The sequence below is a fragment of the Pholcus phalangioides genome, unplaced genomic scaffold (assembly GCF_987345545.1).
Source record: "Pholcus phalangioides strain wild (caught in Gottingen) unplaced genomic scaffold, Ppha-v1.0 ptg000015l_1, whole genome shotgun sequence".
Classification (NCBI taxonomy): domain Eukaryota; kingdom Metazoa; phylum Arthropoda; class Arachnida; order Araneae; family Pholcidae; genus Pholcus; species Pholcus phalangioides.
In genome coordinates, this window is record NW_028301608.1 from 111018025 (window position 1) to 111045593 (window position 27569).

The 27569-nt window shown below is 38.1% G+C and overlaps 1 protein-coding gene across 2 annotated transcripts in view; it reads left to right on the top strand.

Annotated features, from left to right (window-relative positions):
• LOC149077583 (cGMP-specific 3',5'-cyclic phosphodiesterase-like) overlaps positions 1 to 27569 on the top strand; it is a 265605-nt gene that overhangs the window by 30740 nt on the left and 207296 nt on the right. For both annotated transcript variants that reach the window (XM_089245159.1, XM_089245158.1), the window contains exons 2-3: positions 23202 to 23670; positions 23781 to 24135. In XM_089245159.1, the coding sequence (XP_089101285.1) occupies positions 23213 to 23670; positions 23781 to 24135 (813 nt within the window). In that variant the 5' untranslated portion in view covers positions 23202 to 23212. The remainder of the gene's footprint in view (positions 1 to 23201; positions 23671 to 23780; positions 24136 to 27569) is intronic.

Consider the following 27569-nt stretch of genomic DNA (forward strand, 5'->3'; position numbering starts at 1 on the left):
AATATCCCCCTTCGTGAGAATAACTTTTTTCGCAACCACACTCAAATATGCCAATTCCTTCAATTTTTACAAATTTATGGGGACACCCTGTACATAGTTTTGTACATTGTGGTGAGATAGTTTTCCAACTTAAGGGTGTGAATGCGATAGTCTCCGGTTTGAAAGTCTCTCCAAAGAGAGAAATCAGGCCAACAACCCTTTTCAGACCCGAGCATTCATTTTTTTTTTTCAAAATGTTTTTTGAATTTTTTTATACTCAAGAAATGCACTGAAAACATAAATCTCATCAAATTTTTATAGTTTTTTTTTCCAATTTCATCAACTTTCTTTTATGTAAAAAAAAACAACTAATTTCGTTCAATTTCTTTCAGAAAAAATATGTATGTGTTAAGCAGGGTATATCAATCTTCCCATACAATTTTTTTCCAGAATTTTATCTCCAAATTTTATGTTATAAATCACAGTTTTCCTGGAGACACTTTCTCTTGGAAGCCATTTTAAAAACCCCCTGAAATTTCAACTTTAAGTGCTGCTCCCTTTGGGTGTGAAATTGCTAAAATTCATCCAAATAATTCGTACTGGCAATAGTCTGACATGTTAATTCTGAATTTTGTACACAGGTGAGACAGAACTTTCCGAACACATAACACGCATTCCCCAATGATCATCTCAGGTGCAGAGCACAGGGCCGCAACTAGGGAACTGGGGGGTGGGCAGGCTGGTCTTGTGCCCCGTGCGCTGGACGGAAGGGAGCGCCGAATGCACCCTTTAACTGCTTCTTCTATATTACATGTGGGCGCCAAAATGCGTTCTTGCCCCGGCTGAAAAAGTATCTAGTTGCGGCCCTGGCAGAGCATATTCCAGCCTGCACTTATTCATTAGAAATTCTCAGAGGAATGTATATTAGGTGTGGCTGGAGTAGTTGGTAAGATGGCGTAAAACAAACGAGGAAGCGTTTGCCCTTTTCCTTCAATAAACAGATCGCTACAAGATATATATGTTACTGTAAATGTGATAAGAAGGTCATAATGCATAATCACCGAACATTTTTTTAAGTTTGATAAATTTCTCTAAATTTATCACTTTAAAAGTGATTATGCATAGTACCTAAGCGTCGTTGGTAAATTTCATAAATTTCCCCAATCAATCACTTTTACCGGCAATTATGCCATACTAAATTGTCGTTAGTAAATTCAATAACTACTAAAAAAAATCATCACTTTTATCGGCGATTATGCATAATACCCAAGTGTCGAATCGATGGTAGACATGATAAATCGTACTACAGTCGACACTCGATATAGCGACCCTCTTTGTCGGGTTGAAAATGGACGTTATATCGCAAGTGAAACACATATAATAATCGTTTTATGACATCATTCGGGACAAACCAGATCCTACCAGTCATTGTAATGGAATGGGCTCTACAACGGGGGTCGTTATAACAAACATCGACTGTTTATAAGTGTTTCTCAGCAGTCGGGCCCCAACATCAGTTAAACCGGGATGTGAATGATTTACTGCGGTGATTCTCAACGTGGGGCCCACACCTCACAAGGGGACAATTTGAGTTTTTCCTATGAAGACTTGGAACCATCCGAGATCCCTTCCTTTTTTTTTTTTATCAGTTCAAATTTTTAAACAATTTCTCTCTTAGAGAGAGAGAGAGAACAGAGACAACACCCCTGGTTTTAAAATTTAAGGAGGAAAAGCTAAAACTAATGGTTCTTACGTTTGAAAAAAAATTCTTTGTTATGAAACTATGAAGTTAAAAGGGAGGAGGGGGTACCCCCCTGAGAAAAGTACGGGGGGGGGGGCACATCAGGATTTCTGATATGCTTTGATGGGGTATGGTCGAAAAAAGGTTGGGAAACTGATTTATTGTCTCATTTTCCCTATTTATTTCATATTAATCCTATGTACCGGCCTATTTATGTATCCTATTTATGACCGGCCTTCCCTCTCACAGGAAATAAACCAACCAGGCCGCGGGCTTTCTAAGGTTGAGAATCACTGTGGTATATCATATATATATATATATATATATATATATACTATACATGATAATTCATACATGTACTTTATCAGTATATCCGGGTACAATCGTAAAATTTGTCCCGACTATATTCATCACACATACAAGACTCATTTAGAATTTCTTTCATGCTTATGAAATTCACCTATTACACTTCGGTTTTATGCATAATCACAGATAAAGGCGATAATTTCAGGAATTTATCAAATTTACCAACGACATATTATATATATATATATTATATATCATATATACTGCATACATATCTCCCACTTATTAAAATTTTTCAACGAAGAAGCAGATACAAAGGAAATCCGCAATCTCAGCGCACATGTGCAAGCCATCTAGCTCTGACCTTGATTATATTTTAACATGAAAGAAAGGGAAGAAGAGAAAGATCTTGTGCTTTTTTTTGGCGTAGCACCAGAGTAAACGTGGTGTATTTGAAAAATGGACATCAGCTAAATCAGATGGTTAATTAAGCACACTGGCTTTTTTTAATGGGTGAAATTTATAGTTACGATCATCTTTATCAAATCTAGACAAGTTATGCAGTAAATCAGATTATTATGGAGCAGCTATAAAAACTTAAGATCGCATATACATGTGCACGTACAAAAACAACTGTACATGAAACAGATATTCTTTTGGATATTATGCCGAAGTGAAATCGCAAAGAAAAGTCACTTGGTCTCCACAGGTACTCGAATCCAGGCCCTCTTGCAAACCGGGCAAGCAGGCTACCATCTACACCACTGGAGGCACGACCCTGCGTTCTTTATTTCACGCACTGTGTGTAGAGGCATTAGCTACTCTTGACCTCAGCAAATGACCCCCCAGGTAGGACGGTAGAGAGAGAGAAAGAGAAATAGACGGTTTTTTTCTTATCCCAAGATATCAAGGAAACATATTTTTGGATATTAAACCGAGGTGAACTCACAAAAAAAAAGTCGCCGGGACTCAATCACTCTTGCCTCGCCACTTGACTCGCTTGTCAAAGAATCGCTCACCTAACAGTGTGAGTGCGTATCTAGAGTTGTGTTTGATTTTTCACTGCTGCCATCTTTATTTAAAATTGTGAGTGAAGTGCAATGATTGGATATTTGTACCGTTGCAGGCCTGTTGCTCTCTGAGTCGAGACAGGGAAGATCGACTCGCATTCGCTGGTCGGAGTTGGGGGACCGCAGAAAACCAACTTCAGCCGACCACCACTGTAGCGTCGGTGAGGTTCGAACCCGGATCCTCACGTGTGAGTGCGTGACGCACTATGATCACTCTGCCACTACAGCGACAGGGACTGCCACTGGGTAATGCAAAATGCCTTAATGTGTGATTAATAATTTTCCAAGAAGTTGATAAACTTAACGCTCTTTATAACGACCTCCTTTCTTCGTGCCACGGAAAATGAACGTTATAGTGCGAGTTCATTACATCGAACGTTCGAAATAAAAAATTAGCTTTGTTAAAAGAATTCATACTTGGAAGTAATAAAAATCTTAAATTAATCATTTTGTTATAATGTATTTATTTTGTATGAATTTTGTTATTATGTAAGCGAAAGAGGTCTTCACACTCTTTCAGACACGTTGGGCCAAATTGAAACTTCCCACGAAGCGCCCCCTGGCCACTAACTCATGTAATTTAGTATCATCTTAATAGACGGATGAAGCCAATGAGGTCCCGAGTTAAACCGGGACAAAAATAATGAAATACTTTTGTTTATTCTGAAATCATTTCTTTTATTAATTATCAATTTTAATTAGTTCTGAAATATTTTTTCACTAATTCTGAAAAAGTTTTTGATTGGCTAAATCATTTAATTATTCAGAGGTTTATTGATTCGGAAATCATTTTAAATGATGATCCTGTAATTATTTATTGCGGTATTTCTGAAACTATTTTCCTTCTCATTATCATCTTGAAATCTTTTCTTTTAATAATTATGTAATTATTCTTTTATTGATTGTGAAATAATTTCTATCAGAAATTACGAAATTATTTCTCTCCCTGATTTATAAGAGATTTTTTTTCACTAATTCTGAAATCATTTGTTTTTCAAAAACTCAAAAATGATTTCTTTCAGTGATTCTGTGTGTGAAAATTTTCATCAGTTCAGGAATTATAATTTTCATTATGTACACTGCTGGCCACCCAAATTGCAACACCAAGAAAGACAAGAGATATCGCAACAATATTTATTTTGTAGATAACATGTTGACCAAGCATCAAATGATTAAATTTATAGACTTCTGTGAAGTGTGGTTCCTGCCAAAATCAGTAGCCAGAGTAGCCGCCATTGTTGGAGATCACCACTGCCACACGCCTCGGCATTGATTCAAAGAGACTTTGGATGTGTTCTTGGGGTACAGCCGACCAAGCAGCTTCCACGCGTTGCCGAAGTTGATCTGGTGTGGCAGCTGGGGATGTAATCTGGGTCAATCGTTGAGCAACCATGGACCACATGTTTTCTATCGGTGAAAGATCCGGAGAGCGAGCTGGCCAGGGAAGCAATTCAATCTGGCGATTGACGAAGAAACTTTGGACAATGCGTGCCACGTGAGGTCGCGCATTATACTGTTGAAATATGGCTGTGGGCAAGCCCTGAAGGTAAGGAAGGACAACTGGCTCCAACACCTCGGAGATGTAGCGCTGGCTTTTTAAAGTACCGGCAATGCGTACTAGAGGAGTGCGAGAGTGATATCCAATACCGCCCCATACCATTATACCCGGTGCAGGACCAGTGTGGCGGTGCATAACGCAGCTGTTCAGCATCCTCTCTCCACGGTGTCTCCAGACTCGAATCCGACCATCGTGGTGTTGCAGACAGAAGCGTGACTCGTCAGGAAAGACAATTTCATTCCATTGTGCCGTCCACATCCTTCTTTCATCGCACCATTGGCGGTGGAGACGTCTGTGGTTCTGCGTCAAGGGTAGACGAAGCAATGGACGTCTTGCGGACAGACCACTCTGCTGTAAACGGCGTCGAATGGCAAGCGCAGACACTGGATGATGCGGTACAGACTGAATGTGCTGTGCTATGGTTCGTGATGTGGCTGAGCGATCCGTCACTGCCATGCGCACAATACGCCTGTCATCACGTGAAGTGGGGCACTGAGGTGGATGCGATCGAACACGTCGGTCCGTCGTACCCTCCTGCATCCAACGATCACATATCCGCATTACAGTTGTTTGGTTTCGTCCAACACGACTACCGATTTCCCTGAAAGATAATCCACAATCTCGGTAGGCCACTATCCTTCCTCTGTCGAACTCGGATACTTGATCAAAAGATAATCGCTGTTTTCTACGAGGCATAATTGATCGTTTTTTTGAAAAAACCACAAGAAAAACACAATTGCCGTACTTCAAATCGTCGAAATCTCCAAGCCTTAAATAGCGCTTTGAAGTGGCGCCACAGGCGCGCGTGATGTGCGTCTGCGCTGAAATTCTAATCATATGCATATCTCACCTCCGCTAATGCATGTTGTAAATTTCATATTATTTGCATGCTTCCTTCAGGGTGTTGCATTTACGGTGGCCAGCAGTGTATATATATGTATGTTACTGTAAAGTCCGAAGTCGGCCAGCCGGCTCCTATAGGTCAATCCCCATGATTCGGAGTTGTTGATACGTTGGCTTTTTTTGTGTGTGGTAATTTATGGTCATTTATAACTAGCTATAGCTAATCATAATTATTATGGTCAGTCACCACCGCAAAATTTTGAGTCTGGTCTGGTCTGGAATTATTATGGTTAGCTATGGCAACCCTGACGATCAAAAGAATCTTGATATCGATATCTCAGTGATTCATATATAGGGATAAAAATCAATCGTCATATTGGGGTCGACCAAAGCCCAACGAAAGCCCGAAATTCGGACATTGGTCGGATCGACTTGTCCGGGTATTTGGCGAAGAAGCCAACTTCTGGCTTTGGCAGTAATATATGTATAATTCCTAGAGCGTGACTTGAATGTGTGCAAGCATATGAATGACCAAAAAGTGACCTAGGGAACAAGGGATCAGTGAGTGTCGGAGCATGAGAGTGATAAAAAGAGTGGCCCATAGAGTGAGGGACCAGGTCAGTGAGTGGCCAAAAGAGGGGCCTAGACAGTGTGTGTGAGCATGGGAGTAATAAAAAGAGTGACCTAGGACATGTGTGAGCATTGGGGTAACCCAAAACGTGACCTAGAATGTGAGCACGGGAGTAACCAAAAAAAAAAAAGGAAGAAAGAAAGAAAGCGACCTTGGGAGTGTGTGAGCATGGGATAGATCAAAAGAGAGAACAAGTATGTGAATGACCAAACGAGTGACCTAGAGTGACATAGAGCATGCGCAAATATTGGAGTAGAGTGATCAAAAGAGCGTACAAGAATGCGAGTGCCCAAAGCAGTGTACAAATACGTGCATGACCAAACGAGTGACCTAAAGATTGTGAGGATGAGAGTGACCTAAAGATCGTGAGGATGAGAGTGATCTAAAGATTGTGAGGATGAGAGTGACCTAAAGATCGTGAGGATGAGAGTGATCTAAAGATTGTGAGGATGAGAGTGACCTAAAGATTGTGAGGATGAGAGTGACTTAAAGATTGTGAGGATGAGAGTGACCTAAAGATTGTGAGAATGGGATTGACCAAAACAGTACGCAAGCATGTGGATGAAAAAAAAGAGTGATTCAGAAACAGAGGCGTATTTACACGGGATTGGGCTAAGCCCATGGCGGAAATTCTGAGTCGTCAAGAAAATTAAACCAGCATGAGAAAAGAGCGGCAAAATTTGTGTAGTCCACAGCGTCAAAATTAAAAAGGCGCATCTGGATATTATGCATAATCACAGGCAAAAAGTGAGAATTTCTTAGTACAGTATTACCAACGACGCTTGTACATAATCACAGGCAAAAGTGATAAATTTATGACTTTCGAGACAATTAGCGATTGTACATAATAACTGGCTTATTATGCAAAAAACTAAATTCATCACATTTACCGTAACATGTATATTATAGATGAGAGAAAAATAACATCGGATAAATATAGGTGAAATATAATATACGAAATTGGGAGCTTATAATACTGGTCGTTATAATGTAACGGTCGCAATAACACATGGTCGTTACAACGAGCTTCGACTGTAATTGGCAAGAAATTCTAATCGGAATTTTACTAATGACTTCTAAAAAAAAACGTATTTAACGATTTTAATGACTCTTCCTTTTTAAATTTTCAAAAATTGACTATCGATCCAAAACTCTTCGTTATTTGTTAGCACAGCCACGGCGCTTAACGTAATCTCATCGGGAATCGGGGTTTCTGATAACAATAACCAAATGATAATCCCGAAAAATCCCGTTCGCAAGTGCGAATGGGTTGTATGTTAAACGGGTATTGGTGAAAATATGACACTTTGATTTTCTTTTCTACATAATTGGTTGCAAATTGTTCAATCGTTTTTTTTAAATTCTAAAGCGGGACTTTTCCCCCCTTTAAGCAAAAATCTTGCATTTTTTTTATTCAGCCATTGTCAGGCGTTGAAATGAAACTGTCAAATGTATGTCATGAATTTTTTTAAGTGTACAAGGCGTTTTATAGATCCCTTGAGAAAGCTTCTCAGAAAGAGAAATTTGAATGCGTTCAACTGTAAGAAACTGATCAAGAACTGATAGACAGGGCTTTTTTGTCGTACATTTGCTTTCACCAGCGTAAAAGCAGAAAAGCATCCCCACACGTACATGGATCACAACGAATACTGCGGACCGGTTATGGAGCCCGGAAATTTTCATCTACAAGGGAGGGAGGAGAGAAAACCTCCCCTCTCTCTTCTAGAGCTTCCTACATAGTCTGGCAGCCTGATAACGATGACTTGCAGGGAAAAAAATAAGATTGGTTAAACGTTAGCTTCAGAATGCGCGAAAAAAAAAGACGGTAAAAATTAACATTATTCGAATTCCTGATAACTATAAATGAATTTTTCCCCATGTAATGATATTGGTTCTTTCCGTTCCTTGGAAAAGTGATAAAAATAAAATAATTTCATTCAGGAATGACAATATTTCCTGTGATTTCAATAAGCGGCGTCGACTGTGCGTGAGCTGCATGTGCATCAATTTTTTTTTGCATTTCCACGTGCCGATATAGACAAGGAAAAGAAAATAGCGACATCAAGGAAAGTGATAAGTATCATTACCCGTGTACGTACATACGCATATTGCTGAGACAGCAGAAATATAATTTACCAACGGAATTTTCTTTCATGTTCTTCCTTCTCTTATTATTATTATTATTCTCGATGTTCTCTTATTGGTTGACTTCATCAACTTGTCTTAATTATGCTCCAATGAGGAGTTTGACTTTACCCGTGCAAACATGTGTCTTTGTTTTGAGTGTAGTAGTACGTTCAGGAAGTTTTGGAACTTTGTGAATATTTGGCTGATGTGAGTGAGTTACATACTTCCCCCACTAGAGTGAAGGAATTTTGTAACTAACCAATCATTTCATCAAAATCGAACATGTACAGTGTATATGCGTAGTTCGTAATTGCAAGGCGTTCAAGGCTTTTCACCGCGAGCTAGAATGTCGAATTTTGTTCGATATTGAAAGAATTAATGAAAAAGAAATTTCAGAATTAATGAAAGAAGAAATTTCCAGCATTTAAGAAAGGAAAATTTCAAATTTAAAGGAATGAAAATTTCAGAACTGATGAAAATTCAAAATTAATGAAAGAAGGAATTTTGGAACCAAAGAACAAAATAATTTCAGAATTAGGTATTACAAAGGGAAACAATTTTGGAACTAAAGAGAGAAATAATTTCAGAGGAAAGAAAGAATTTCAGAAAAAAGAAAGAATTTCAGAAAAGAGAAGAATAATTTTTCGAATTAAGGAGAGAAACAAGTTGAAAAAGTAAAAAGAGAAATAATTTCCGAATTGAAGAGAGAGATAAGTTGAAAAAAAGAAAAAATAATTTCAGAAAAGAAAGAAACAATTGCAGAAAAGAGAGAAACAATATTCCAGAATTAAAGAGAAAAATAATTTCAGAACTGGTGAAAATTAAAAATCAGTAAAGAAAGAATAAATAAATAAATAAATAATTTCAGAAGTAAAGAGACGAATAATTCCAGAATTAGAAATAAATATTTTCAGAAAGAGAGAAATGATTTCAGAATTGAAGAGACAAATAATTTTCAAAATTAAAGAGAGAGATAATTTCAGAAATTTAAAGAGAGATAATTTCAGAATTTTAAAGAGAGAAATAATTTCAAAATTAAGAAAAAAAGAGATATAGTTTTAAAATAAGGAGAGAAATAATAACATAATAAATGAGAGAAATAATTTTAGAATCAAAGAGAGAAACATTTTCATAATTAAAAAGAAAAATATTTCTAGAATAAATAAGAGAACTAATTTCAGAATTGATGAAAACTCAAAATCAATACAAAGAGAATGAAGAAACTATTTCAGCATTAAAGAGGGAAATAATTCCATAATTAGAGAGAAATATTTTCAGAATGATAAAGAATCGATCAAAGTCTTAATTGGTGTCACGATCCCTGAAACCGGTTTTTCGAAAATGCTTTACAAATATTTCACTCAATTGCAAATCAAATGCCATAAATTTAGTGTCAATCGGTTAATTTGTTATTTCAAAAAAAAAAAAAAATAATAATAATAACAAATAAATAAAATAAAAATAAATAATGAGTTACAGTGCAAATGCTTTAAACGTGACTTTCTCAGATTGCAACTTTTGAGCTTATCAGTAAGATAAAAAAAAATCTATAAAAATACTGCACCAAAGTATATTGTGAAATTTTGGAGAAATGTTTATTCGACATGTGCTACTAAAATGAACCTCAAAAGTGGATGTTGGGCTATTCGTTAGAATTTTATAAATTTTTGAAGTTTGGAAATTTTTTTTTTCAAAAATCTGAATTCAATTTTTTTTTTTAAAATACTTCCCATTTCTAAATTGGGCGTTCATTTTACTAACACGTGTCAAATAAACATTGTTACAAATTTTCAGAATATTTTATGCAGTAGTTATTTTAATCTTAAGGATTGGCTCCAAAACTGCAATGTGAGAAAATCGCGTTTTAAATAGTTTTTTATTGTACATGTTATGCGCAGTAACCGTGATAAATCGGGTTACAATACATAATAACCAGTAATTATGCATAATCACCGAGAATTTTGGTAAGTTTGATAAATTTTCCTAAATTTATCACTTTTACCGACGATTACGCATAGTACCCGAGCGTTGCGTCGTTGGTAATCATGATAAATCGTACTACATAACTATACTATACATAATAATTCCTACATGTGATGTGTCTTGTATCATTATATCGGTGTCCGACTATATTCATCAAACATACCAGACTCATTTGGAATTTCTTTCATATTTATCAAATTCACCAATTACACTAGGGTATTATGCATAATCACAGATAATGCAATAAATTACAAGCATTTATCAAATTTACCAACGACGCTTGGTTATTATGCATAATCTTCGGTAAAAATGATAAATTTATCAAGCTTATCAAGACAATTGTTAAGTATTCATAGTATAACCGATTTATCACTTTTACATATACATCACATATACATTTACACTATAATTCATTACTTCTTTCTTTTATTTTGAAAGAACAGTTCAACCGATCTACACGAAATTTTTTGCATTTGATTAGCAGTTGAATGAAATATTTTTTAAAGTCATCATTGAAAAATCTACTTCAGGAGTCGCGACTCCCCTTAAGTAATTTTGGGGCCCCAGTTTGACAAGAGACTCCAAGTACGGACTTCTCTGGCGCCCTCGTTAACACGCTACTGGATGTGAATTTTCCATGCCATGGATAATCTCTTATAGTAATGTAAAGCACCGAAAGCATATACAACCAAGTCTTTTCTCACTGTCAACCAAAATGGTTGAAGGTGACGAAGATGGCGGTGCAAATGCCCGGACACTTATGTTCGAGCAATTAACCTCATTCCAGGAAGGTTTTTCAACAACTCAACAGGGGTGCGGTTCACTTTAAAAAAAAAATAAATGAAAGTTCTCTGTCCGTTTTCTCTTTCCGCCGCATGTGCTGCTGGTGGCAGCTACCGAAATGGAGCGCTTTTTTAGCATTCCCTAGTTACAGCTGTTAAAATATGATTAAATGCGCCGCAAAGGCAACACTGACTGACACAAACAAAACTCACACACAAAAAAAGAAGTATATGACATTGCTCTGGAGAAAGAAAATTCGCATGATAAAATGTTTACCTTTTTTGATCACGAACTGAAACTAGTTGTGCTTAAGCTTGTGTCAAATGGTTACTATGTTAATAATTCCCCTTTGGGAGAAAAGCAAAAATATTTTTTTTTTTCATGATTTTCTAGAGACTTCCTAAAAATTTAAAATTTGCAACGAGAAGTATCAGGTTATCTCGAATGTTCTGAGCGAGCGTTCCTTTTCGTAAAATTTTCAGCAAGATGATCCCTATTTTTTAAGGGTAGTACACTCTTTTCCAAAAGTTAAGGGAATTGGTGAGCGCAAATTTTCTAAAAAAACACATTTTGAATTTTTCAATTTTCCAATACTATAAAATTTTCTGCGTCCAACTGTGTTCAAGTTTTTGTTCTACCTGCGCTAGAAGTATTTTTGACACATTTTTATATAAAGTGTGTTTTTATTTATTTTATTTATTTATAAAACAAAGCTACAGGTTTAAACCCAATTACAGCTTGCAGTAAAAATAAAAATTTGCACAGAATAGAAAAAGCGACATGATAAAGTACACAAAAGACAAATAAAAAGTAACAAAGAATTAAGCAAAATACAAAAATTCTATACAAAGATATATACAACGCAATCACAGCAAAAATCTTCTAAAGTCGGTAACAGACGAATGAAAAATATCCAGATGTTGAGGAAGCGCATTATAAAATTCAGAAAATCTGTTTATAGCACAGAAATTACCAATATTAGTATTATATGATTTGATGGCAAATAAACAATTAGATCTTGTATTGTGACACTTAATATTGAAACAGATTTCATTAAGAATTGGTATACAATCAATTTGGTTAGTCAACAGTTTCTTGAAAAAAATAACGAGCAAGTACTCTCTGCGTTTTTGTAAGCTATTGACATTGAAACTGTTTCGTAGATGTGTGGCAGATAGAATATTGTTATAAGGACCATATTTTTTGAAATATAAATACCTTAGAAAATTGTTTTGAATAATTTCAAGACTCATAATATGGCAAGCGTGAAATGGGTTCCAGATAATTGAAGCATATTCAAGTTTAGATCTTATAAGCGTATTAAAAAGGGATATTAACGTATTACTATCCTTGAAATCTCTCGACATTCTTTTAAGCAAACCAAGTTTTTTATATGACACAGAGCAAAGATTTTTAATGTGATCAGCAAAGTTAAAATTGGTACTATAAATAACTCCCAAATCGGTCGCAGAGGTTCTTCTAAGCAATTGGCTATTATTAATGATATACGTAAAAAAGATTGGATTCTTTTTGTGAGTGAATGAAAGAACAAAACATTTATCAATATTGAGATTAAGTCTATTAAGTAAACACCATTCGTGAAGTAAAGACAGCTCATTTTGAAGGCTATAACATACATCAATACAATCAATGCTTTTAAAAATCTTCAAATCATCCGCAAAGAGTAGACAATTTTTGAAAAGTGCGGATAGATCATTGATAAAAATGATAAATAACAACGGGCCTAGCACAGATCCCTGAGGGACACCAGAACTAGCAACAAAACCTTGGCTTAAATTGGATTTATAGGAAACATACAACATTCTGTTGGATAAGTAGGAAATGAACCAATTCACTAAGTCAGAGTTAAAACCGATTTTACTAATTTTGTTGATAAGAATTCCATGATCGATATGATCGAAAGCTTTTGAAAAATCTGTATATATTACATCAAGTTGTCGTTTTTTATGTATGGCATCGATAATACAGGCATTAAGACTCAGGAGATTAGTGACAGTAGACCTACCATTGACAAAACCATGTTGATTCGCAGAAATACAGGACTTGATCTGATTGAAAATTTTTTTGTGTAGTATCGATTCGAAGATTTTAGCGAACGGAGATAAAATAACAACAGGTCTATAGTTCTCGATACAAGATTTGTCACCTTTTTTGAAGATGGGAACAACTTTTGCTCTCTTCCACTCGGCAGGGAAAATTTTGGTACTAATTGATAAATTGAAAATAATTAGCAACGGAAAAACAAAGTTTATAGCACAAGCTTTAACTATATAAGAAGGAACACCATCCATACCTAGAGAAGAGCCTTTAAGTCTCTTTATACTATGAACAATATCATCCACAGAAATATTATCAATGGTAACATTAGAAGAATTAGGAAAAGCCGTATCGGAGATATAGATATCATTTGTAGCACTGGTGATGTAGCTAGACTTGAAAAAATTCTCAAATGCAGTTGCAGTATCAGAAGTAGTCGACAAAAAATTATTATTACATTTCATATTTAAAGGAGCATTTCTATTTTTGATAGTGCAGAAAGACCAAAATTTTTTAGGGTCATTTTTCAGTGATGATTCAATATGAAAAATATATTTTTTATACTCCTTCATAACTTCAGATTTAATTCTGGCTCTGTAAAGTTTATACTGCATTAAGTCAAAAATTCTATTAAATTTCAAATACCTATTGCGGAATTTTTTCTTTATTCTAATACAATGTATAATATATTTGGAGAACCAAGGAGGATATCTATGTTTAGATGAAAATTTGATGGGGACATAATTGTTGAAGGCAGAGTAGATGCCAGAATAAAACATGTCAACAGCATCATCAACATTATTGCACAAGTTTAAAAAATTCCAATCGTAATTGCTAAAAACTGAATACAATGATCTAAAATCGCTATTTTTGAAATCGTAATAACTACGACGAGAATTATTAACAGTACGTCTAATATAACGAATACCGGAAAAAGAGCATATCAAAGCCGGGTGATGTTTATCTATAGGCACAATCGGTAAATCATCTTTTGTTACTTCAATTGAGAAAAAACGACTAGAAAATAGTACAAGATCAAGTATTCTGTTAAAGTGATTAAATATAAAATTCAATTGCTTTAAATCAAACAAATGCATAAAATTTGAAAGATCTGAAACAGATCTAGAATTAGAGTAATTAAAATTAGTGAACCAATTGATTTCAGAGAGATTAAAGTCGCCCACCACAAGAAGATCATAATTATCACACAAATTCATTCTTTCAAAAAGATTAAAAAAATCAATATAACATTGAGTGCTACAATTGGGAATAAAATAAGCAATACACAAAAATAAAACTTTACCCGATTCAAGGATAATCTTGATACAAATTGCCTCGCAAGAAACTTCATCAAGATTTATCTCGTTGACCACGAATTTAGTTTTAACTGCTATCAGTACACCCCCTCCTTTATTTAAGGAGTTGGAATACCTGTCTTTTCTAAAAACCGTATACCTATCATCAATGAATTCCCTATTCATGATGTCATGATGAAGCCAAGTCTCAGTCAAACAAATAATATCGTGACTATGAGCCGAAATAGACGATTTGATCATGGATAATTTAGTTCTAAGACCCCTAACGTTTTGATAGTACATAGTGAAATTTTTACCAGTGATTGTAGTGTTTGTTTTAGAAGTGCTTGATAGTCAGTCGATGTTAGTGTTACTCAAATTATCTGCTGGTTCCCCAGGAATTTCGTTCTGTGGAGCAGCACTTGAAGACTCATTGACAGAATTCACTATCTCCGCTGTTAGAATCCCAGAAGGCGGTTCAATTTCAATGTCAGTGTTGGGATGCGCATTGTCGCATGGCATTTTCTGCAAAGTAGCCTTAGCAGATTCACCAGAAGGTATAGCATGGGCTTCTTCATCGGAAAGATTCTGTACTCCTCTTCTTGGGTAGAAGAATTTCCTTACAATCACTCCTCTGGGCCAAAAGGACGGTGTCGAGAGCAAGAAATCAGCATTCCTGGTTTCCGTTTCAATGCGGAAAGAGGCATATGCAGCGCTACTGGAGCTTAGTAGCAAGCATTCATTGATAACTACGTTTTCCTGTTTTAAAAACTCCTGTATGTCTTCAGCAGATGTACTAGGAGCACAACGACCAATATAAATACTCTGCGAAGGGGGTCGACGAGGTGGAGCTGCCGCAAATAAGCAAGACGTTGTACGAGAGCCGAGAATTTCTCCCCGACGTCTACGACGCCGATTCACAGCCAATCGAAAACCATCTTCATTGGAGGCAGAGGTAGCATAGTCAACCACATTTTTAGGCTTGAGGACATCAATAGACGTAGCCCCAGGGGATTCCTTGACATCTTCCGATGACGTCACTATAGGAGGAAGAATTCTCGAAGGACAGCTGGGCAAGCTGGCACCTTGAATATCATCATCAAGAACTTTCCCTCTTGGCGACGATTTGACGACGGCGGCAGAGTAGGTGATAGGCTTCACTTGCTTGGCACCAGAGATGGACAATGAACACGATGCGACACTAGAGCTTTTTGAAATAATTAAAGCTTCTAACAACTGAAGAGAACCTAACATTTCACTCGTTGCTGCTTTAGCACCATCACGTATCATCTTATCCATATTATGCTTCGAAGAGAGTGCTGAAAGCACCAAATCTAACTTATTTTTGAAGAGCTTGATGACACACGTGTCATTCGCGTTTGCAGCCATACTTGGCAGGCACTACTATATATATGCTAATGTTTCCCATTAAAAAGCTTTTTTCTCAAAACAGTTTTTTTGACAGATAAGGAATATTTTTTTGAACATCATACTTGTTCAAATATCTTGAAATATAGTATTATAAAGTGTGTAAGATTCTACTTTAAGAAAAGGGTTTATTATTAAAATGATTTAAAGAAATTTTATGGCACAAATTAGAGGTAAATTTCAATGATTTTTGAAAAAACCGCACGTTGTTGTTGAAGTCAAAATTCGGGAAAAAAATTATCAACAATTAAAATCATAAATGCTCTTGTTAAATTGTATAAAAATGTCTATAAAATTTGAGAGAAAACAAATTGAGTGCCTAAAGTAAACAGAAAATTTTTAAATGGTCCTTAAAGGAAAGAGATTTTTCCCATAGGAAAGCATGGGAAGCTAAGATCGTGCACCAACCTCAAGCATAATGCACAAACCACCAACCTCAAGCGTAATGCACAAACCACTAATCTCAAGCATAATGCACAAACCACCAACCTCAAGCGTAATGCACAAACCACCAATCTCAAGCATAATGCACAAACCACCAATCTCAAGCATAATGCACAAACCACCAATCTCAAGCGTAATGCACAAACCACCAACCTCAAGCGTAATGCACAAACCACCAATCTCAAGCATAATGCACAAACCACCAATCTCAAGCATAATGCACAAACCACCAATCTCAAGCATAATGCACAAACCATCAACCTCAAGCATAATGCACAAACCATCAACCTCAAGCATAATGCACAAACCACCACTCCGGACAGTACATCCAGAGGCGTGTACAGGATCGGCTTTCAAGTAGTGGTCTCCTAAAGTGAATAATATCGCCTACTGCAGGAGAATAACAGTTACGGATAAAATATTGGATATCATTCAGGAAAGGGGCTACGATGAGAGATAAAAAATTCTAGGGGGAGGGGTGGAGAGAGGCGATGAACAAAAAAGTTTGAAAAATTATAATGTACACACCAGGGGGTTCCCAAACTTTTTAGGAGCGTAGCCACTTTTTGGAGAAAAGTTCGACGCGGAGCACTAATGTTCACCTTGGACTTAAATACACGGAATAAGCAATTTTATAAGCAGTACTTGGTGCAAATCATTTTTTAACCTAGGATGTGGCCACATAGGTGCCGGAACCTAGGGCCTGAGGCTATTTCAGCCCCACCCAATAAATTTTGTGAGGTGGCTGAGCCCCCCCCCCCCCAGTAATTAATGAATATACAATGCAAAGTCCCGTAAATATGGGAGGACTGACAACTTTCAGCCGTCCCTAATTCTTTTTCTTTATATCGGCACCTCTGGTGGCCACCCTTTTCCGAACGGTGCCACCATTAATAACATTTTTGATCCATTTCTTGAAAAATCCAACGTGCAGACCATACGTCTTTCTATTACGAGATATATCACCTTCTACCCATCTTTCGGCTGTCTTCTTGTTTTCATAAAAATGCTTGTTATGTAATCTTTTTTGAGAAAAATGTTTTTGGTTTTTTAATCGCTAATCGTTACGTGCATCGATAGAACCTGATTTTATTTACAATATGGTGCACATAGGCATCGGAATCTGAAAGCTCAAGGTACTGCTTCTCTCCCTCCCCCAATAATTCATGAATCGATCCATGGGGAACGCCCTTGAATTTCGTAATTATGAGACGTCCAGAAACCTAGCCGCCCCCTTCCGATCCCTAATTTTCTCTCTAAGTTTTTCTTTTCAAATTAAAAACGAAACCCCAGAACACCTTCAATAGAAATAAATACAAGGCTATGCGATTGGTACTATAATTTTCAAAAATAAGTATTGTGTAATCGCTGGGTAGATGCTTCGAGCCCCAGTATGTCCGGGGGCCGATATATGGAGCTACTAGGACGACTCTGCTCATCTCATAATGTATACGATTTCGAAGTTTTCACTTTGTAGAATTAAGCTTGTTAGGAAACAAAAGAAAAGTTATCTGTGTGACTTTTGAGAGCATCCTCTCAAAAGTCTGGTCGTGCAATGTCTGGTCAGCTAAAAAAAAACCTAATGAAAATAAAAAATGATTGATCAAGAATTCGAAAACAGAATTTCGGTGGCGGCACCCTAAAATTTTAAAATTTATCGTTTTTATAAAATTTATCGAGTTTATTCCCCGAAATTTACCCAGAGAGAAATGTTTCGGAGACGTAAAGCTCTCTGCTCCTCAAAGTGTGAATCGCGGCTCCTAAGGACATCTGCAACGTTTGACGGGGACTGCTTGTGGAGCTGGTGATTTTGATGTGCTCTTTTGGAGTTATTGAAGTGCTGAAGTGGTACTTCACAAGTGTGTCCTCGGGAGCTGCGGATATAGTCGATGACTTTTGCAACGGATCAGTGGAAGTTCGAAAGCCCTGGTCTAGATCAGTGATGGGAAAACTTTTTTAGCCAAAAGACAAAAATAAAAATATTTGGCGGGTAAAACATATTCGGACATTTATTAATAATTGGAATTTTTATGCTTGGAAATGAAGTGGTGGAATGAGTTGTACAGTATATTTTGAAGACTGCCACGGTTTCATTGTAAAGGAAACACAATTGTTTATCCTTTACAACTGTGAAAAAATAAATGAGTATATTTCGATAACTTTATGCATATTTGTTGCATATGTGTTCCATTCTTTTGCATATGCAAAAGTTTTTAAATCAATTTTAATTTAAATTCTCATATATTTTCCATACGCAACAAAGGAACTTCCCCCTTTAATTAATTTTTTATAACACCTAGATTGAGCATTTCTATACTGTTATTTTGAAATCCAGGATGAGCTGAATAGAACCTTTAAGCAGGTCGTAGTTTGCCCATCACTAACTAGTCTAGATCATCTGCTGCGCGGGTCAGAAGCGTGTCTGACCAGTTGGCTCTTAGCTCTTGTGAGATATAACAACCGACTATAATCACTTATATGTATACCACGCGCGGCCGTGATTACAACATTCCCTCATATATTCTTACATATTCTTAAAAGCCCATTGATGTAAACACTCTGCATACTCTCAAAAAATCTATTAACATTTCACGGCTCTCGAAATGGTGATTTAAGAGTATTACATTGATTTAAGAGCATTGCATTCTTTTCAATAGGACCATTCTGGTTCGATTCTACACAGTTTATAATAACTTTGAGATAAAAGAATCACGAAAAGAACATTCAATTTGTAATTGAACTCAGTTTATGATATTATGGAAAGAATCGGCTCTTTGTTTAAGCATAACAAAATAGCGACGTTTGTTGATATGTAATGGACCGTTTGGCTTAATACTGTGATAGGCATGTTTGTTACATAGTAAACACCAAATGCGATATCCAGTCATTTATGCGACCCGTGGGAGGGAAGATCTGTTTACCCGTCGATCCGAATCACTTTTTTTTCTTATACTATATCGGAGCTATTCTAAGAGTCGAGCTATTCTAAATCGATCCTAAGAGAGGTGGATAGGGTAGTCTTCTCGTCTCTCTTAGAATAACTTTTTTTTTTAAAAATAAATGGGCTATATATTGAATAAATGGGTTTCTAGTCGGCTACACGTTGGTGGTCCACAGTAGCTATCTTTGGTGAATTGTGTGAGAAAGAGTGAAAGAGTTTTCAAAAGAGAGGTCTCGTTTGTTTGCCTGCGGTCATTAAATGGTTGATTTCTCGTGTTACCGAAAACTCAAAAACGGCAGTGACCCTCTTCCGAATCACTCGAAGAAAAAAAAGTACCACTTGACCTGATTGATATTTTAATGGTCGACTGTATTTAGCTGCTGCTGCGATCGCATTCTGTAGTTTTATGATGGAAGTAATTTGAAACATTCACTGAAAAGACATTAACATACATGGTTCGTGTTTCTAGATCTTATTATGTATTGCCAAACACTTTGGAAGAGTCTCGAGTGCGTGAAATTTAAACGGTTTTCCTTCGCGAGAAATACCATTTATCTTTAATATAGGATATTTAAAGGGAGACGGATCAGAGCCCCCTTAGGGGTGCGCGAAAGGTGCGGTCGCACCGGGCTCCTAGATTTGGGAGCCAAACATAGTAAAATAGAATTGAAAAAATATATTCGATATACACATCATATATTTGTATCAGTTTCCATCGATTCTGGAGAATTATTTCTTGTATTTTATCGACTATCGCAGCAAAATTCTTTTCTTTTTTTTGCTTATCATTTTCATAATTTACTTGAATTTTTAAATGAACCGCTTAGAATTTATATTCTTTTTGGACGCTTTTGGTGATATACCCCGTAAACAAGGGCGCCCAACCTTTAGGAGAGTGCGGGCCACTTCATTGGTTCGAAAACGTTTCGCGGGCCGCTTAAGTGCTTTGTAACTGTGCCTCGGGTAACTTAAGAGATATGTAAATATACCGCGGGCCTCTTAAATGATCTAGAACTTCACCGTGGGTTACTTAAGTGATCTGTGAATATGACGCGAACCACTTAAGTGATCTGGGAATGTACTACGGGCCACTTAAATGACCTGTGAATGTACCGTAGGCTACTTGAGTGATCTGTCAATGTGTCGCGGGCCTCTCGAGTGATTTGCAACTGCGTCAAGGGGTCACTCAAGTGAGTTGTGAATATGCACTGTGAATATGGGTTATTTAAGTGATATGGGAATGTGCTAAGGGCAACTTTGGTGATGTGAAACTGCACCGCGAGTCACTTAAGTGATGTGTAAATGTGCTACGGGTCCCTTAAGTGATCTGACAATGTGCCGTTTAGTTCATTTTTGCAAAAAAAGGTCCGAGGTCACGGGCTACATCAGATGACGCAGAGAGCCACTCTTAGCCTGCGGGCCATGGTATGCCGTAAAACTAGGTTGGGATTAATAATATATATATATATATATGTGTGTGGTTTTTTTTTATTTCTCGTTATTATTTATGCCGACAGATATGTATCAGATATTGTTTTGTGGGCTCACAAGCTTGCTTAGCCCCTAAATGTTTTGTAACTGTGTTTAAAAATCTTAAATAAAGGAAATAAAGGAAAAAAATTTATCCGAAAATTATTATTATTATTATAGTCTAGATGCAAATTAAATGTTATTATGCATTACATACATATGCAATAACCTACTTATACCATGAAAGAGGGAGAGAGGATTAATCGAAATCACTTTTAATTAATTCTCCTATTCTTTTATAGCACATTAATCTGTGTGAAAATCCTGAATTTTGTAGTAGGGCATCTATATATACATCGTGCCTTTTACAGGTTTTCCTCGAAATGCTTGTTAATAATATCCTTTAATCAATTTAGTACCAAATTCTTGTTCGCATTTCCTAGAAATGCCATCCGAAGTCGGTCCAAATCCAATTTCTGAAATCCTCGGGAACACACTCTCGCACGCAGGTCTCTTTTATTATCTGTAAAAGTCGCTCTTTGTACCGTTAGTGAAATTGCTTTGGAACCAAGGCTAGTTTTAATCACTTCTCATTCCTTGCGATACCGTTATGCAGAACGAAAACTCCGTCTTTTGGAGAGTCTCAAAATTAATTATTTGAACTTTGAAGAACTAATTAGATATTCGATTCAATAATTTGTATAGGGATTCACCATCGGAATAGTTCAAAGATTCCCCCCCCTCCCCCAAAAATGTCCGTCTCTACCGAAATTCCGTTTCTCCTTCGATCATTGCATGAATTCACTGTCGTCAATGGTGATGGAGAATATCCTATGACTGGGGTGCACAACTTTTCAAGTCCTTGGGCCAGGTATATGCGGAATTTCTGCTGCTCGCGGGCCACAAACTTGTATATAAAGAGTAACTATGTATATGACTCGTGTTTTACAGGTTATTCCCGTAGTTTCGGTCGTCCAAACTTATTTGCGAATTATCCCGTCTTGGTCCCTATTTTCAACAAGGCTAAATTGAATTTTTGAAATCTGTAATTAATATGGTAAACATCGCTGTTTTCAAATTTTTCTAAATACTTCGAGCTATGTAAGGACCCAGTATGTCCTCTGCCCGAGAGCCGATGGAGATACTGAGACGACTCTGCTCATCTCATAACTTCCCTTCAATGTGTTTTCCTTTGAATAAAACTATATAAACTATATAAATTTTGTTAAGAAAGAAATGATAATTTCACTTACGTTTTAATGAAAATTGTGGAGACTGAAATTTTTACACGTTCCCCCCAATCAATTTGATAACTTTTATCCCGCCACAGTCATTTTCTACACATGAGGGCTAATTAGACTGAGATCTACGATTTATTGCCGATTCCGAACGGCAGCCTTTTTTTATACTCACCGAGAGGTTGATGCGCTAAGCCCTATGTGGGACTTCTTGTGGTAGCAACTCTTTTCCGTGATAATTTTGTCACTGTTTCTGCTGTACCTTTGCGTCAGAAAAGTTTCTGGCAAGGACGAACCAGGTATCGAACTCGCGACACCTCTAAACATCTTTTGGTACTTCAAGTGAGTACCTTATCGACCTGGGCTACCGAGCCTGTTCCCCCAATCAACAAGAGATCAATAAACAAGAAAGGTCTGATTGAGTTATATATCCCTTTTCACAGGTTGTATTTGGTTCTTGAATTCGAAGTCGGAGGTTTCGAGAACCAGATGTCTGCTGGGACCTCTCTTGAGCCTACCTTATGCACCAAAAAACCTTGTACATCCACATTAATAAAAATCTCAACGGTTTAAGGTCCTGGCTTCGAGCCCTGTTGGCCGCCGTCAAAATGCCACTGGCGAAATCTTGAATTGAAGAGTGGGAGAGAAGCCGGGGGAGGGGGGGGGGGTATACGAGCATTAGGGCTCGGATTTTTACGACCTACAGATGAAACATCGTTACCCTAGTGATTATATCATCTTTGTCTTATTATTTAGTTGCTGTTTATTTGGCGGAAATTACGTTAGTTAATCTGAGAATTTTTCCTTGTGTGTTCCTGGGCTCTTTTAAGGGGTGATCGGCCTCCACCGTCCTCTCTTGATTCACGCCTGGCCCGGTTATGACATTTCAACTAAACCTTCTTATTTTAGATGCACTCAAGATGTCACATTGTGCTGATCTCAGTTTAGGTCAGAGTACCTCATCCGAGGTTACGCTAAGCCCCAGAGTTTTCCGAAATATCGATAGGGGATTCCGCGAGAAATATAATAATCCTTAACAGAATCAGAACGTTCTAATTACGATCCGCAGAACTTTTACGGTGAAAGGGCTGACTAAAAGACTAAAATATTGATTTTATTTCAAGAACTCTGCATGTGCAATAAACTTGAGAAACATGATGTTTTGAGCATATGTCAGAGCTGCCAGAGTTATAGGTGCTCTTCTTCTGATGGTGGGCACGAACAGTGCTCCGACTCGAAAAAGACCACCCCCCCCCCCGCTTTACAAGAACTGTTAAAGTAATTATTATCTTTTTTTCAATCTCAGGTCAATGCAGAATGGCAGAACTGGACGTGGTGGACGAGGAAGCTGACTGCGGGGACATTTGCCTGCGAAACAACAGTAGCGCGACGTCGTTGTCCGCAGCCGACGAAACCGACTACGCCGCTGTCGTAGACGCCATCGCTCGGGAAGACGATGGTGCCGTGACCAAATATCTGCTGGAGAACGAATCGTTTGCCAAAGAATGGTTCTCCCGTTACGCTTCTGAGGACATGGTGTACGAATGGCTGAACAGTCATGGCTACATCGGGGACCATCAGCCCTCTTCACCGATCGGTCAGGACCCAGACAACAACACCACGTGTGGTTTGGTGGCAGACGGAAGCCCAACATTCTCGCTGACCGACTCCTACGCACAGGTGACTCGCAGCGGGCGGAATTCCGTGACGTCAGAGCTGTTCCAGGACATAATCGCGTTCCCGAAGAGGAAAAGGTCGATCAACAACTATATCGCGTGAGTATGATAATTATAAATTCCAATGTCAATTTATCTCTTTTCGAATGGACCAATCATTGATCAATGTGAATTCGATTTTTTGATCGAACCGTGTCTTCCCGTTCCAGGAGTCGGGAACAGTTCCACAATAGCCTGAGGTCATTGGACGAACCGGATCTGCTCATGGAACTGATTCGTGATATCGCGAACGAACTCGATATGGACACACTCTGCCACAAGATCCTGGTCAACGTCAGCGTCCTGACGAACAGTGACAGAGGGTCCCTGTTTCTCGCCAAGGGGTCCAGGGGATCTCGGTACCTGGTTGCGAAGCTTTTCGACGTAACTTCCCATTCCGTTTTACAAGACGCCCTCGAGGCTGCCGGTTCCGAGGACAAAATACCTCCGATACCTTTCGGAGTTGGCATCGCCGGTCACGTGGCACAGACCAAGAGCCATCTGAACATAAGGGACGCTTACCAGGTAAGTCATTCATTACACTAGGAGACAGACATACAGTAACTTGATTCATAAAGTTATACTATGATTAGCATCATTTGTGTTAAACCCTTAAGAATCGGGGACGAGATATCTCGGTCCGTATAAATGGAAGAAATACTTGAGCTCTCGCTTTCATTTTCTTCTGGACTGTTCATTTGTGACCTTGTGAAAGAGAAATGCGTCTTTTCTTTCCTTTACGTTTGCATTAGCTTTTTTCCTTTTCTCCCTCGCTTCTATTTTTTTTTTCCCTCTCATGTTTTTATATTTTGTGACAATTAGTGTTATTATAACTACATACAGTGAAACCTCGCTACAACGATACTTGATATACTAGTGCTGCTAAACCACCCCGTCCATATTCCTCTGTGGTACTTTTAACGAATTGGTACATGTTGGAATGTACGTGTATTTGTGTTGTGAACCTAACGGGCAGTTTTGTTTCTGTGTTATGCTTGTTATCTACAGTGCTGACATCTGCCATAAATTTTTCAAACTATGAGTAAGTGTAATGATTGAATAATTGTACCGTTGTAGGCTTGTTGCTCTCTGTGGCGACACTTTTTTAACGGGGGGATCTCGGCTCGCATTCGCGTCTCGAAGTTCGATATAACGATAAATCCCTCTACAACGATATTTTTTCGAATCATGTTTGGATTACATGTAGTCTAACGTTAAACTCCTCTCGATGCAACGATATCCTTTACACTACGGAAAATTCCTCAATAACAATATTTTTTAAGGGAGATTTTAAAACTGCTACAACGATAATTTTTATATTTCACTCAAAATCGCTTTCAATGTATTTTTAAATTCCTCACCAGTTTTTGTTCATTCGAGGTAACATGGGTATTTTGCAGTGTCTACCCTACGGGGATCCGGGTTCGAACCCCACCGGCGCCACAGTGGTGGTCGGCTGAAGTTGGTTTTCTGTGGTTTCCCACTTCAAGGCGCGAATACGAGCCGATATCCCCCATTAAAAAGTCTCGCCACAAAGAGCAACAGGCCTACAACGCTACAAATATTCAATCATTACACTTCACTCACAATTTGAAGTATAGATGGCAGCACTGAAATATCAAACACAACACTAGCTACACACTCAGACTGTTAGGTGCACTCACTTTGTCCCGGACTCTGCCCCGAAGCTGGGCTGGAAGAGATCTCGGCAACGAGATAAGTCCGGTGGTAGAGCCCCTGGCGTTCATTCATTCAGTATCTACCCTACGAAAGTGTTAATGGAATTGCCAAGAAGCCACTTTCTGTGTAGTACACAAAAGTGTTGCGAAAAAAGCTGCTTTACCGAGTGAAACAACCAAATGAATTTTACTCATCAACTAATTCATTGGAATTTTTTGCTGCCGAATAAATGATTACAAATGTATTTTATGGTGGTACTAAAACAAATGCCAATTCAGAAGAAATGCCAATAGTAGCAAAAATTTGGCGGAGCCTGATGATAATGCTACCTCTCGATATAACGATAATCCCTTCTACCGCAGAGTATCGTTGTATCGAGGTTTCACTGTAGTATATTTTCAGCGATGTATACAGTATGCACCATAATTTATTTCGTACATAGTTTAAAAATTCATAAAAATTGTAGGAATTGGTATATTTGGATGGGGTTTGCGAAAGAGTTATCTCACGAAGAGGGGGATTTTTTTTAGTACACACACAGAAAAACATTTAGTTTAAATTTCTGGTAATAGAGGGAACTGCATGAAAGCGAATCACTGGAAATATGCAAATCAGAGTCCTGTGTGCAGGTTCTGAATTTTCCCGTAACTGGTCCTTGCATAAGTTTTCATTGTGATGTTAACATTGGTGGATGAAGCACTTGTAGCGACCTCTACTTGAACTTTCACCGATTGCGGAAAAATTATGACGTCGCACTCCACAATCGGTGAAAGTTCAAGTAGAGGTCGCTACACACTCCCCCCCTAGTGTCAACGAAATGTCGTGGTCGAGTATCTGTCGGGGAAGTGGACATGACGACCGGAACGAGTCACAGTTGCTGGTACTGTACTTGGATGGACGGGTGACGTCGAAGGCACTTGGGTATGCTGGTCACTTAGGAAAGCTGGGATCAACCGATCGATGGAGATTCTCCTGGATGTCCCGTTGAAGTCGATGTCGAAGAATTTATCTCGTCGATCTTTGACCAGAAATGGGCCTTGATACGTTGGTTGCAAGGCAGAGTGTGGTGCATCGTTACGCAGGAAGACATGAGATGCGGATTGTAGACATGTAGGAACATATGTTGGCGTAGATCCGTGAGTTGTTGTAGGTATGGGTTTCATTGAACGCATTAGTTTTTGAAGTTGATGGACGAAATCGGACTGTTTGATGTCTGGTATTGCGGAGAAGTACTCGCCAGGCAGTTGCAATGGTGATCCGTAGAGGATTTCGGCGGAAGAGCATCCTAAATCTTCTTTCACTGCTGATCTCAGGCCTAGTAGTGCTAATGGAAGAGCGTCAACCCAAGCTGCATGGGATTGGATTCGGCATCTTAGGGCAGCTTTTAGAGATCGGTGTTATCTCTCGATGAGTCCATTCGCCTGAGGATGATATGCGTTCGTCTTGTGATGTTGGAATCCGAGGTATCTGCTTAAGGTTTGGAAAAGATGACTCTCAAACTGTCTTCCTTGGTCTGTGGTAATCTTCTGTGGTATGCCAAATCTGGCAAACCAGGTCGCAATTAGGGCTTTGGCGACTGTTTCGGCAGTTTGGTCTGGCATAGGTGCGGCTTCGATCCATCTGGAATATCTGTCTATTATCGTTAGTAGGTACCGTGAGCCTTGGCATAATGGCAATGGGCCAACTATGTCGAGATTGATGTGTTGAAATCTATTGTTTGGTACTTTGAATTCGGCCAGAGCGGAACGAGTGTGTCGGTGAACTTTAGAACGTTGGCATGCAATGCATGCTCTAGTCCACGCCTGACAATCTTTTTTGATGTTGCGCCAGATGAAGCGTTGAGAAACCAACTTGGTAGTAGCTTTGATACCTGAATGAGAAAGCGTATGGAGTGATTCAAAAGCTTGTCTTCTGTGTGATTCTGGAATATAAGGACGGATGTGCCCCGTAGAAATGTCACAAAACAAGTGCTTCGTTATATTACTGTCCGGCAAACGCAGTTTGACGATTTTCAATGATGAGCTTTGTTGGAGTTCACGTAATTCATCGTCACATTGAGAGTCGGCAATCGCATCGTAGTCGATTGGTGATGGAGAAGCAATAGTTGCGATGCGTGACAAAGTGTCAGCAACTACATTGTTTGGTCCGGGAATATACCTGATATCAGTAGTAAATTCTGCGATATAATTTAATTGCCGTAGTTGTCGAGGCGAAGCTTTGTTCGGGTCTTGTTTGAAGGCATACATCAATGGACGATGGTCACTATAAATGGTAAAATG